The sequence below is a fragment of the Ambystoma mexicanum genome, chromosome 8, assembly GCF_040938575.1.
Source record: "Ambystoma mexicanum isolate Mex_15411 chromosome 8, UKY_AmexF1_1, whole genome shotgun sequence".
Classification (NCBI taxonomy): Eukaryota; Metazoa; Chordata; class Amphibia; order Caudata; family Ambystomatidae; genus Ambystoma; species Ambystoma mexicanum.
In genome coordinates, this window is record NC_090929.1 from 736,354,218 (window position 1) to 736,368,141 (window position 13,924).

The following is a 13,924-nucleotide window of genomic DNA, read 5'->3' on the forward strand; positions in this document are numbered from 1 at the left end:
TCAGCCTGGTTTCCTGGTCTTACTCTTTCTGTTCTCAAGGTTTCATTAAAGTAATGGTTCCTTCTCGAAAAGGTCAGGGGAACTTACCTCCTTGCGATCACCTTCTGTTTTGCAGTCTTTCTCCTCTTGTTAAACTGCCATCTTGGAACCACTGTTTCCTCTTGTGCGTTGCCTCGCTCAGAGTGTGCTCTTGTGCTCCACCTTTTATCCATGTGGGGAAGTGTAATGGAAGTCAGGTGTGTGTGATGATCAGTAATTACCTGACCATTGTATTGGGACATGTCAGGTACACGGCTCAGGTGTTAGTCTGTTTTCCCTTAGAGCGGGCTGTCAGTGAGAAATTATTTGTGTTGTAAAAGGGTGGGTAGAGTTCCTAAATATCCTTATTTTGATTAGTAAAAACTCTTTGCCAACCACCATGACACCCCTGTGTCCGCGTCTTACTCCTGATTCATTACAACTGTAATAATTTAATGTGTCATATTTGCTAGTCTGATAAGATTTGTCATTGAGTCCTTAGCAATATTTGTAAAGGTGTCCCAACATGCCTGTTAGTCTTTCTTGTCTATCTGACATGTTAATATTTTACATTTGTCGTCCAAATCTATTTGTATATCACAGGTGTATCCAATGTAAAGTAGTAGCACATGTCACCTTCTTTCAATGGCATAAGAGAATGCAATGGCACACGAAAACGTGTGCTAGGTTTTGATAACAGACACAGCACACCTTTGTTCTTTATTTCTGCCCCTGCACAACAAAGGCAGTATCAATGGCTGTACAATCTGCACTTATATACCCTTGGGGAGCAGTTGCAGGACAGACTCTGGCCCAATGCACTCCAGTCCTTCACTCATTGGAAAGCCCCATAAAAGTGTGAATTCCTGCTCAGCCCACAGCTCGACTGTAGTGTACCCAGTTTTATCTCCAATCGGAGCTTAAATGTTGAATTCGTTTTTTAAACTACAATATGTTACTGTTCTCTTGTGTTACTGCTCAGCTTTTCAAATGATTTTTCTCACTTGTGTTTCCTTACAGCTTCTTGTTACCGGATTGCAAGAATCACTCCTTGCAGTTGCAGCTGAGTCTTCAATGGCACTTTTGTCTCATGTGAGCATTTTTATAAAATAACTATCACTTGCAACCAGTGCCTTCTTCAAGTATTGTATTTGGTGCAGATACTGTAATTTTCCTTGAGAACGTGATATTCAGGAGTCAGGTTGTTGTATTTCTTTAAGTATTGATATGTGTTTAATTGTTCATAAATAAACACTTGTTTTCATCTGTCAAAGTGCTCCCTCTGAACTCGTTTATGTGGTTCTATGTGAGAATTTCCCCTGGGAAAAGGTTGCTAGGTATGTGATCTTGTTCCCAGCAGCCCTAAAATCCTTCCCCCACATATTCTAGGACAGGCATTACTTACTATTCTAACTCCAGTCCTAGAATATTTGGGGAAAAGTGCTTGATTTTCGTGGGAGTGGAAATTTGGGTAAATGTCGCTACCTGGCAATCTTTTCCCCAGCAATGTTAACATTGGATAATGTTTGTTATGCTGTATGTGTATATGATTTCTGAAACAAAATTAGAAAACTAAATGGTAATACAGTGCATATGTGTGATAAGAACTATTACTTGAAATGCTGTATTCTTCAGGTTGTGTGTTTTAAAAGAAAATAGCAAATAAAGAGTATTAAGAATGTTTTTTTCATACTTGTGCATTCCTGCTAGTGATGCATGTATAAGTTCAAGATTGTGTGCAAATTGTTGCCGTATCTCTATGGCGCCCTTTCTCAAAGGATAGAACAAACAAAAAACATCTTATAGGGACAAATAACATTGATGGAATCAATTGTGAGAGAAACAAATGTCCTTGTGTAAATAATCATTATAATAATTTGGTGATTGATATAGTGCTTCATGCTAGATTCCTCCAGCTTCTAAGAAGTGTAATAATTATTGTCACTATCATTACCCACTGGTGGTACTCAATTTATTGACCTGGCGATCTAGGGGTTGAAGGGCTGAGTAGACCTGAACCGGGGTATAGAACCCATTGTGCACGCCATTTTCCTATTCCAAAGGCGTGCGTATTGCACCTGATCAGGGAATTTCTTATATTTCTGTACGGCTGTAGATTGTGTCCCACTCAAGTCTGAGCGATTAGGTTGGCTGTGTATCTGTGAAAGCAAAGGCAACCATTGAGAAGGCCTCCCGGAGCTTTTTATTCATTTAAGAATAAAAGCAAGATTTTGCCTTAAAAATGATCTTGTGACCATTGATTGTTGCTAAACTTACGTTTTTCATAGAATCCTAGATTTCTCACTGTACACATTGCTGTCCTTTTTCCGGCCTAAAAAGGCCTGTGATCTCTGGTCTTTGTCCCCTGTTGTGTTGTTTTGCCCCCCATCCTCTATTAATTGAAACAAGTGCTGTATTGTTGCAGACCAAATTCATGTTGGGGGAAAACATGTAGCGTTCTTCCAATAAGCAACACTGTCTTGTGATTTTTGTTCCTTTTTTATCTTTACATTTCTCCTTGAATTTTGCTTTTTGTTAAGAATATTTAAGTATATATGTATAGCTGTAAGTATTCTTGACAAACTTAATAAGAATGTTCATTTATGTAGTTTAGAATCCACACTCTGCTACACAGTTATTCGTCAACGAGTTATCTTATTTCACTAATTTGTATAGGACATTTTTCTGATTAATTTAATTTAAGAAAATGGGAGGCTTTGTAACTTTAACATCGTTTTCACCCTTTGCAGCTCATATAAAGCTCATATAAAGGAGCAGGTGGAACTATGTGTGATAAAGTGGGGAAATGAGGCACATAAAATATTCCTATTTGTGGTTGATATATTTTTTTCTTTGTCGCATCATGAACAATCCTTACCTGAAAATTAGGGGACAGAGAAGTGTTTGGAAGAGAGGGGTCTCAGGTTTCAAATTGAATGTGATCACAACCCTATTATAAACCCGACACTCTTCAATAGGTAAATTCATGCTCTGCAACCAGTTGTCTCTTTTACAATGGGCCAAAACGTCCAGGAAGTACTTGAAGAGGTATAGCTGCCCCCAAACATCACAGCCATATGCACAGCACCATATTCACTTACTTGTTTGAAATGATTAAACAGGACTTGGCTAGTGTGAAGGACCTAGGATGGATGTCATGGGGGAACCACAAAAGTTAAAGATGACTAGCCTCCCCAAACCTCTGTACTTCTTCAGCACTCTTCCGATGCTGATTCTGACGGTTGAGTTTGAGGGCATACAAAAGCCCCTATATCCCTTTGTATGGCAGGGACAGACATCCAGAATCCTTAATAAAATTCATTTAATTCTTGTGGGAAAGTGGGGCTGGGTTCCCAGGAGATTATGAACCACTATCAAGCAAACGCGTCTCTTGGTTGGATACAACCTCACTCTGAAAAACTGGTGTGTTTAATGGAGCAAGTGGTAGCTGGCTCCCACAGCTGGAAACTTCCCTTTCTCCCAAATCCCTGATAGCCCTGCTCCATTTATTTCCCTCCTATTACCAAAGCCACGGTTGACACATGGAATGACCACCCCCTTTATACCTCTTTTTGACAACCTACACTTCACCCTGCATCTTGAAGAGAATGCGTTTCGGAGATGGCAGGCTGTTCTAAACTTTGTGATGTGTTTTTGAATGGTCCAATTCAACGTTTTCTACAATACAAATCTGATTTTGGGCAGATAGAGAACAAATATCTGTGTTACCACCAGCTGAGACACTGGGCATGCTTTGTGACAATAAAAAGGGGGAGAGCTCAATCCACAAAGGCCTGATATTTCCCTGTACAAAGAATGTTTGGTATCACAACTGGTCGAAAGGAAATTTGAGTCATTCTGAACGAGTGACCTCAGGCATAAAGCAAGGATTCTACCTGGTCACTGATGTGGAGAATCTCTATTGCTAGTGTCCCTGCATTAAAGCTACTGTGCAAACTGTTATTCTCAAGATAACGTTCTGCAGATTTTCTTAGTATATGTTTTCTGGATAGATCTAAGGGACATGACGTGCTGTGATTGTCTCTCTTGTCCACAGCAAATGGCACTGTCCAGCACTTATAGACTTATGGCTGTAAGTGAGAGCTACCATTGCAGACATAGTATGCAATCCCATACCTGATTAACTCCATGTTTACACTCCTGGAGGTATCAATAAAGGCTCCTTTTTGAGGAATGCATCCTCATACTGACTTAATATGACTCCTACTTCAGGTACAACAATGGTGCATCTTTAGAGTAAAACATATTCTCACAACAGACCTATCTGGCTGTCCAGATCCTAGAATATTCTTGTCATGACGAAACCTGCATGTAGTGTGAGGCACCAGTGCTACGCTCCAGACAATGTGGTTCCCTTTTTTCACTTAGACAGCCGACTGTTTGAGATTGATGTACAAGGTATTCCCCTTTGCACATTATGTATACAAGTATCTTATTCCTAATGTACTGTGGGTGGAGGGTGAAGTTGGGGGGAGGCAGAATTAGATAGGTTATCCCCTGGAATATGAAAAGAAAATTTGAGTGTGAACATTATATTGTCAGGCTGATTAATCCTGTGCCCACATCTAAAGAAAACAAAAAAAGTGTTACAAGTCATTTTCAAATGTAGAATATGCGGCTTTATGTGCTCCAAAGCCTACTTTAAAAAAATAAATATTCAGGCTTCCATTTCATTTTTCATTTTTGCTTTATTTCGATAAAAAGAATTTACCATACACGCCATGTACATAAAACAAACAATCAGAACTAACTAACCTCAAAAACGAAGTCTTTGGTTTAATAGGTACAATAAAATACATATTTCCAATGGTAATTAAAAACAGTTGTTCAACACCAGACAAAAGGACAAAAGTGCTCATGTGCATACAGTGCATAATGGTTTCAGTTGTAACATGCATCAATTGTAAATGTCTGTTCCTCTATTGGAGCCCCCCAGTCGAGCGGTCATTCTTCAACACATAGATTAACATGGGCAATCAAACAAAAACAGGATGTGATTATAGTTAAGGAAACCAACATGTGGTAAACGTGGCAAGGGGTACCTTAACTCCCAAGCAGAGCCTAATGGCCTCAGCAACAGTTGAAACCTGGTTCTGTAGAAAAATAAACTTTAGAGACATTTGTCTACAGTCCATGTACATGAGGCAGAGGAACAGAAAATGAACTCTGTCTTCCCTAAACCCTGGGCAAAATGGACAGTATGGACGCATGCTGGTATTCCATTTTGACTTTACAGATGTCAGGAGTAAAATGCCAAAACATAGTTTAAGAAACAAAGAGCACATTGCCTTCAGGCTCATGCAATCAAGATGATCTTCGTAGCCCTGTGCCTGTATAAGGGCCAAATAGGTACTAAATTGAGTTGACATACTGAATTTCCTATTTTTTTCTGCCGTCCTTGCCGACCTAAGGGCTTGCTGTACTATAGCTTTTGAACTTGCATCGATAGTTGTAGGGTGACCCAGAGATCCACAAGGTCCAGGGCCAAGAGTTCACTCTTTACGTGCACCAGCCAGGGATCGGTTGAGCCACCCTCCTGTGGAATTACATCTTCCAGAGCTCTCTCTGGTATCTAACAAAATTCTCAATACTACACAGCCTAATCGGATATAGTAGCGGTTTGGCCCTACAAAGTTGTTTAATGGACTTTCGGTCAAACTGCAAAAGAATTTGAAATGTTGGAGCACTAGTTGGGAGACCCAATACATTTTTGAGAAAGGCACTCTCCCCCACAGACATATGTGTGGCATTGGACGACCCCCAGATCTCAGCACCATAAACATCAGCTTTCCTGGCTTGGGCCTTGTAGGCCTCTAAAGCCACACGCACAGCACCACCCACTTATGTTTTGGCAAATTTAGCTATTGAAGCACTGTATCTTGATAATATCAACCCCACCTTTTTGAATTGTTCACCCCAAGAACAGTCTTCATGTACTCTTATACCCAAATAGTCATACATCTTGACCTGCTCGATTCGTGTACCTTCAAAAACCAGATCCAATCTACAGCGCCTTCCCCCCCGGGTCCTCTAAAAACCATAGCCTTGGTCTTATCAGTATTTATTATAAGGCCATTTTTACTACAGAAACCTGAAAAGATGTTTAGCTGATGGCGCAATCCCCCCCGGAGTCGAGGACATAAGGATGGCGTCATCTGCGAACATCAGAACTGGTATCCTGTTATGTGCCAATACAGGGACGTCAGTGGGTGATGACAAAGGTTTGTGGATTACGCCGTTTATAAATATGAAATTCTGCTCTGCTGGGCGTCCCTTGCTCACCAGTTCCCAGAACACCTTGGAATCTCAATTTTTTATAGCACTAAGCAGAGAGTGCCAGAGGTCTTCATGAAACTCAGATTTCTTAGATTTCAGCACCCGGGTGTAGTTCTTACGAGCTTTGCACAGGGGTTCAGTCCCCTCTGTAATTACTTTTCTTGCTTGAGTTATGACGATGGCCTTTGCCCTGCGGCGGTTGCCAGCATATCAAGGGTTTTTACATAGGGCCTGCTTCTCCACAGTCTTAGCAAGCTTGTAGAAGAACATTCCCACCCTGCTCATTAATTCACTTTGGGTATTAATTATATTCATGACTCCCACCTTCTGGTCCCCAAAAAATGTGGTGTATACCAGGAGGATGGAGTCATATATTTTCAGAAGAGTCGCCTCTAAATCCACATGTGCCCATTTTAACAAACGCCTAGCATGCCCAGTAATAACCACCCAGACATCTGGTAACACTTCCAGATTTCCAGGTGCTCCCAAAAGGTTGGTGACACTCAGAGAGAAAGCAGATTGTGGTCACTCTCTTGCCTATCGTGGACTCTAAGGTCAACAATATATTGCCAGGCTTCAAGGTTCACCAAAATCTAATCAATCAAACTTGAACGCTTTCCATCCTGGAATGTTTTGTGTGCCGGCAGATCCCCTATGATACGCCCATTGCAAGACCTCAGATTGCATGCAAGAAGTATCAATGCCACTTTTTTGGAATTGTTATACTTCCTCTTGGGGTACGGTGCATCCAATTCTCCAATCCCCCACAAAAAATCCTTATCTTCTGCCATACCTGCCATAGCCTCCAATGGCTCACATTGAAGATAAAAATCACCAATTACAAGAATTATAGATGCTTTTCCATAGATCGATCTCCAGCACTCTATAGCATCATGTAGATAAAAAATAGGCCCAACCCCCCACTGGCTGCTTTGCAGTTGTAAATATTTATTAGCATAATACTGGACCTGTCTAGTCCAGTTAAGTTTAACTCCAACAGATCCATAGGAGCACTCTCATGTGGCTGTTGGAATGTTGTGAATCCCTGAATGCTGGGTGCAGCCAATGTCCATGTCTCCTGAAACCCAATAATATAGTGGGCCCGAACAAAGGATAGCCATTTGTCAACCTTCATATGCCGGTTTAACCCTGCAACATTCCATGAGAGAATGTGTGTATTATCTAATATGGTCTCCGCCACCCCTGCTCCCTGAGACCAAGCATTTGCCCCACGAACTACAGAGACAGCCGCGGCAGGTGACACAGGGATGGAGTGTGCACCCCGTCAATCAATGTCACCCAAGACCGAGCCATTTGGATCACGGGAGGTACAAGACTCTAAAATCTCTGGGGCTTCCCTTAGCAATACCAGAAGATTTGTACACCGAGAGCATACACATTTGGGCACGGAGTGTCCCGGTGGCCTTACAGCAGAGTTATCAACGCCAGGCAGTTGGGGGTTTACCCTCAAAGGCAACTCCATTGCTAGAGGGTGAGAAACAGAACCCAGTGTCGAGGTGACGTTTTTCAGGATGCTCATTTTCCCTAACCCAACTACCTGAGTCTGACCACTACTTGCATTTATTGAAACGACATGTGGGTCGCACATTTGGCATGTAAAAGAAATAGTTATTTCTAGGCTCTTTGGTGGGAGAACCCTCTGTTTCAAAGTCAGGAGTCCCTCAACCAGTGCCACAGAAACAAGTTGTACTTCTATATAGTCTCTCCCAAGCCAACCCATCTTTTGCTCACAAGCATGAATGTCTTATCTGATTATTGAACAACAACCCTGCTTAGTTCGGATCTAATGAATCACCTTATTAATCAGTCTGTCCCTATGATCAGGGTACCCCGATATCACCCTCGCGACATTAAGCATGAAAAAGGATGTGCGGGAGGGTGTATTCAGCTGTGCATTAGGGGCTCTTAAGTCAGAGAATGTATTCAAATTAGCATACGGAATACAGTCCAGCCTGTTGGGGGGATGATTGAGTTAATGAGCTTTGATCACCTGTGCTATATTACCCACATCCTTTGCCAATCACCCACTAGGTACTTGTGGGAGTGAATGGGGGATATTTGGGGTTGATGCTTGTGAATTCACCAAGTTCACCTTGGACGAGGCATTCCTGCTTTCCTCCATCAAAATCTGACCCCCCACCAGTGTCTTCACGATGCCCTTTAAGTTATGAAATTCACGAGATAGAGCACACAAATCAGCCTGAATCTTCCTGGCCATTGACACCATATGTGAACAATTCGCACAGTTCGAGACCTGGGCATGATCAGTCACAAAACAGTGCTTGGGTAACCCTAGTGGTCCAATTGGTGACCCCCCAGCGTTAACAACAAGACCTGTTAAAGTTTTATCCAGGTTGGTAAACAAATCAAACCTATTGGAGGTCAGAATAGTTGGAATACTAACAGAGGTAGGGGCGAGGCTTCCATTTGATAATATCTCTAAGTGTTTGTATGATACAATGCCCTGGTGGCAATAATCAAACACCAGCCCTCTACAGCATGCTTGCAAGCACTCTTTAGCTACAAGGATTTGTGTTCGTAGTATGAGCATTTTTCCAATGTCTATGGGCCAAATCAAGTCATTTTCAAATGTGGAATGTGCAACTTAATGTGCTCCAAATCCCTGCATTAAAAAAAAACAAGCAGCCTTCCATTTTATAATATTTCAAAGTGTTTGTATGATTCAATGCCCTCGTGGCAATGATCAAACACCATTCCTCTCCAGCGTGCTTGCAAGCACTCTTTAGCTAGATGGATTTGTGTCAGTATTATGACATTTTTTCTAATATGTATGGGTTAAATCATAGCAGATATGGAATAATGATAGCGATGTTCCCTGCCTGGTATGATCTTAACAACGTGGAATGTCCCTGTTCTATGCTTAGAGTTGATAGAGTGAAAGATGCAATTAAATCATTTAGACATGGAAAGGCCCCAGTCCCTGAACGCTACTGTTGGTTATTTTCTCACATCTTTTAGAATTATGAACCCCCTGTTGTTGACCCAAAGTAGGCATATTTGTACTACCAGGAACATGCCTGCCACCTGGTCCTCAGGATAGAAAGTGTCGATTGAATTAAAAAAGGTGATGTGAACTACCCCAACTGTTAGATGGTGTTAAATGGTGACTCCAGAAAATGTTTTGGAAACATTATATTGGAGGAGTTAGAATATTGTTGTTTGATCAAGGGGAACATCTCTGATATACAACCTGGATTCAGACACCATAAGGGTGCAGTGCAACGTGCTGGAATTTATCCCTAACTACGGGCAACTATGTTAATGCCAGAAGAGGTACATTGGGTACTTTTAATCTTTGTACTAGAAGCTTTAAGTCTCAGTGTTGAGTATGGCACTCGGGGGTAGACAGCAGAGGCATTTTGTATAATGATGGGTATGAGGCAGGGTTTTGTCCTGCCCCCCGCCCCTCGTATTTTCAATCTATAGCAAAGATGTGGAGGTAGCTCTGAGGTGGACTGCTAGGGATATACCCTGTTATAGGCCCGAGCCTGGTCGCTCCAGGCCTTTCAATAAAAGACACATGACGTCTGTGTTGATTGACTGGGAGGGACAGCCCTTAGGCGGGAAGCTCTCCGTTTTTTATTAACCGCGGTGCGCATGGTCACCCGACATGGTGCCCGTTCGCACCGTAACATCCCTTTCCATCTCGCCTCAAAACATGAACATGTAACAGTAACATACATGGTAGAACATAATCACTTGGTACACTTGCAATTGCCCACGGTTTACTCCATCACATAGTCTCTCAGCCTTTCGGGGAGTCGGTGGCCAACCCGCTGGGGATATCTTATCAGGCCGGGTGCCACACGGCCATCCTGGTCTGCATGGGCAGCTGTGTCATTCTGGTCGTTGTTGAACATTGGCCGTTCTTCATCGTGGTCTCTGGCCGGGAGCTGGCCCTCCCCGTTCTCAGGATCGCCTCTTGTTGTGCCCCTGATGCGGCAAAACCAGCTGCAGTTCTGTGTGAGGGACGAGCCCTTGTGGGTCACTGTGACCATTGTTCCTGGTCGGGCCGACACCGTCCAGGGGACCGGGTCATGAGGAAGGCAGAGCGTGTGCGTGGGCTCCTGGCCCTGGCCAGCACCTGATCACTGACTTCCAGGGGTTGCTCCACTAAGCCATGGCGAACTAACTCTCTGGCGTTCTCTTGCTCCTGTCGTTCTCTCACCCTTGTGGGTTCTACAGTGCCCTGCAACCGAGCCTCGTGCTCCGGGATTGTGGACTTGACTTTGCACCGGAACAGTGCTTCGGCTGGGGATACAGCTGTGGTTGATTGTGGCGTTGTGCACGACGCCATGAAGAACTCAGTGAGGGTGGTCTCCAGTGCCTGACCCCTTTTCACATCAATTTGGAATGCCTTGTTGATTGCTCACATAAACCTCTTGATGTTTCTGTTGGCTTGTGGCCAGCAAGGCGTAATTCGGTGGTGTTCTATTGCATACACCGTCAGGAAAGTGGCAAGCTCCTCACTCTAGAATGGGGATCCGTTGTCCGATCTCAGCGACTCCGGGAGCCCAAAGGTTGCAAACGTCTTCTTCAGTATCGGTATGACTGCTCTGGCTGCGGTGGAGTCTACGAACTGCACCACCGGATACCTCGAGAACTCGTCCAGCAACACTAGGAAGTGTTCAGACTGCAGGACAATTCCAAAGTCCATGCTGAGGGCTTTCCACGGAGCGTCAGCCCGTGTTGGGGATGCAATGGGTAGCCCCTTGGCCAGGGGTCTCGCTGCTTAGCACCAGATACACGCTGCAACCAACTTCTCTACCCTTCTTTCCATCTTTACCCGTGCCAGTTCTTATTCGAACTTGCCTCAGGGCCCCACACCCCACCCACACTCTCTGCACTTGAGAAATAACCTAACAGAGTGTCTCTCTGCACTTACCCCAGTCTCCACCGAGCGGGTGTATTTGGACCTCCCCCTCCCTGTGACCGTCTGTGAACTTGCACGATTCGTACGCGCCATGCCTGAAGATCGTCTGTCCTCCCTTGTCTTCACCCCCTTATTTGCACTGGTAAAAACTGCAGAATCGCTGTAAGGCTTTTTTGCTGTATCTCAAACGGTTAAATGTTTTTTATGCACTTACTCTGCCTTTGCAGACTTTTATCATCTCGGAATTTCAAGGTCTTTGAGAGACTGTTGTTTTTTCCCATGTGCCCACCCTCCTTGAGCGATTTTGAAACACTTGCCTGTGTATAGGCACTTTATAAATAAACAATACCATACCATCTCGGGGAACCAAACCTTTTTGCGGAGCCTCTCCACCGTTTTGGTGATCCCCTGGTGTCTCACGTGGGCAAGCTCGATCACTGCCTTCTGAAGGGATGTAGGGATTATCAGTTTCATCCCTCTGAGCAGCACTTGCTCCGGCCCCACTACAAGCTTGGTCCTGACATTCCATAGCCCCCGAAGAAATGCTTGTGCCTCCGGTGTTCATGTTTGAGTGATGCTTAGGAAGTCTTTCCACTGCCTGGATCGTAGCTGTTCGGTCAGCTCCTGCAAGCCTTTGTCTTGTCAGGTCGCTTCTGCAACTTCGGCCACTGACATAGAACTGGGGATCGCTGCCCGCATGACCATCGCCACCGTGGCTTCGGTGTCATGGCCGGGTGTCTCCTCTCCTCCGGCTGGCCTTCTCATGTGGCTAGACAGGTAGTCAGCAGGGTTGTCGGCACCCGCCCTGTAGGTGAGCGTCACATCGTATTCCTGTAGTTGAAGGAGCCAGTGCTGGAGCTGGATAGAGGGCCTGGGTGCAGTCCCACCAAGGATGGGGACTAGGGGCTTGTGATCCGTGACCACGGTGACAGGGTGCCTGTAGATGTATATCTGGAAGTTCCTGCCCCCCCCACAGGACAGGCAGCGCCTCCCGCTCAAACTTTGAATACCTGTTCTGCGTCTCCGTGAGTGCCTTGCTCGCAGAGGTGATTGCTTGAGGCACTCCTGACTCAGACACCTGTAGGGGAACTGCTCCTAGTGCCGTCCACCATTACTTCCGACTCCTTGGTAGGGTCGAAGGACGCAATCATGGTTTCCGCGGTGAGGGCATTTTTAGTGGCGTTGAACACGTCTTGTTCAGCCTTGCCTCAGTTCCAGTCTTGGTCTTTCTTCATCAGGACGGGAAAGGGCTCTGTGATGGTGGCGAGGTTTGGGATATACCTCCCGCAGAAGTTGACCATGCCCAAATAACTGCGGATCTCTGAAGGCGATGTTGGCGCTGGTGCCGCCTTGATATCTTCTACCTTCTTGGGCTCGGGAGACAGTCCGCCATCGTGAAAAATGAAGCCGAAGAACTCTACTGGGGGCTCCATAAATGTGCACTTTCTCCAGTTTAGGGTAAGTCCCAGATGGGACAGCCTTTCCAGCAATGTCAGGAGCCTGGCCAGGTGCTCCTTGGGTGATGCTGAGTACACTAGCACGTCGTCACTCACGTTAAGGACGCCAGGGAGGCCACTCAATGCTCCCCTTATGGGGTGCTGGAAGACTTCTGCCGCTGATGACACACCAAATCTCAGCCGGCGGTACCAAAACAGGCCGATGTGTGAGGAAAATGTGATAGCACTGGAGTCCACATGCAGGGGGAACTGGTGGTACCCGGTCTTGAGATCCAACGTTGAGAACAGCTGGGCCCCTCGCAGGTCAGCCAGGATGTCGTCGAGCGTGGGCATGGGATGCCTTTCCCTCTTGATTGCCCAGTTGGGCAGCTGCATATCCACACAAATCCTCACCTCTTCCGGACACTTGGGCTTGGCCGCCACGACAATTGGTGATACACGTGGCGTGGGCTCGTCCACATTCTCAATGATGCCAGCTTTTTTCATCTTGACAATGAAGGCCTCCACCTTTTGCCTCATGTGGAGTGGGACGCGGTGGTGTCAAAGTGCCACTGGTTGTATTGTTGGGTCCATGTGCAGCCGTACCTCCTGCCCTTTGAGGCAGCCCACTCCTTCGAATAGCCCTGGGAACTGTGCTGGCGGTAAACTTGGAAGGTGAAGTGCACCAGCCACAGATCTACTGCGGTTGCGCAGCTCAGCAGCGTTTCTTTCGCCACCGGTGTCACATAAAACTTGACCTGCACTGTGATGTCCTCATGTTTCACTGGGGGGATGAAGAACCCATCCAGTGGCAGGGTTGTAGTCCTGCCATAAGTGCGGATGTTTGGACGTTGCAGCGGTAGCGTCGAGAGTTTCTTGAACTTGACTGCTGGCATCACGTTGACTGATGTCACAGTGTCCACCAGGATTGACATCCTTGTGTTTCTGATGGTTATTGAGCAGCAGGGTTTCCTCTTCTGCTGCCTTGAGTCCAGGCATATTGCAGAAATGAAGAACGCCTCCTCCACGTCACCTGCACCTTCCATCCGTGACAGAGTTGCAGGGCCTGCTCTCCCCTTTTCATCCACTGCGGCCACCTGCCAGTATCGTGGCCGGGACAGTGTCGTGGGCGGTCGAGATGCTTATGCTGAGTGCCCTGCACATCCGTTCTTAGTGGTTGACCTTGCAGCATCGCCCACACATGGCTCCTGCTGCCGGGCACGGGTGGTCGTGATGTGCTGGGCCACCACAGGCTTGA

At 45.5% G+C, this 13,924-nt stretch overlaps 1 protein-coding gene across 3 annotated transcripts in view; it reads left to right on the top strand.

Annotated features, from left to right (window-relative positions):
• MARCHF8 (membrane associated ring-CH-type finger 8) overlaps positions 1-13,924 on the top strand; it is a 951,649-nt gene that overhangs the window by 454,257 nt on the left and 483,468 nt on the right. For all 3 annotated transcript variants that reach the window (XR_011268598.1, XM_069610553.1, XM_069610555.1), the window contains exon 3: positions 1,039-1,110. Coding sequence is in view for 2 of the 3 variants with exons in the window: in XM_069610553.1 (XP_069466654.1) it covers positions 1,039-1,110 (72 nt within the window). In the remaining variant the exon portion in view is untranslated. The remainder of the gene's footprint in view (positions 1-1,038; positions 1,111-13,924) is intronic.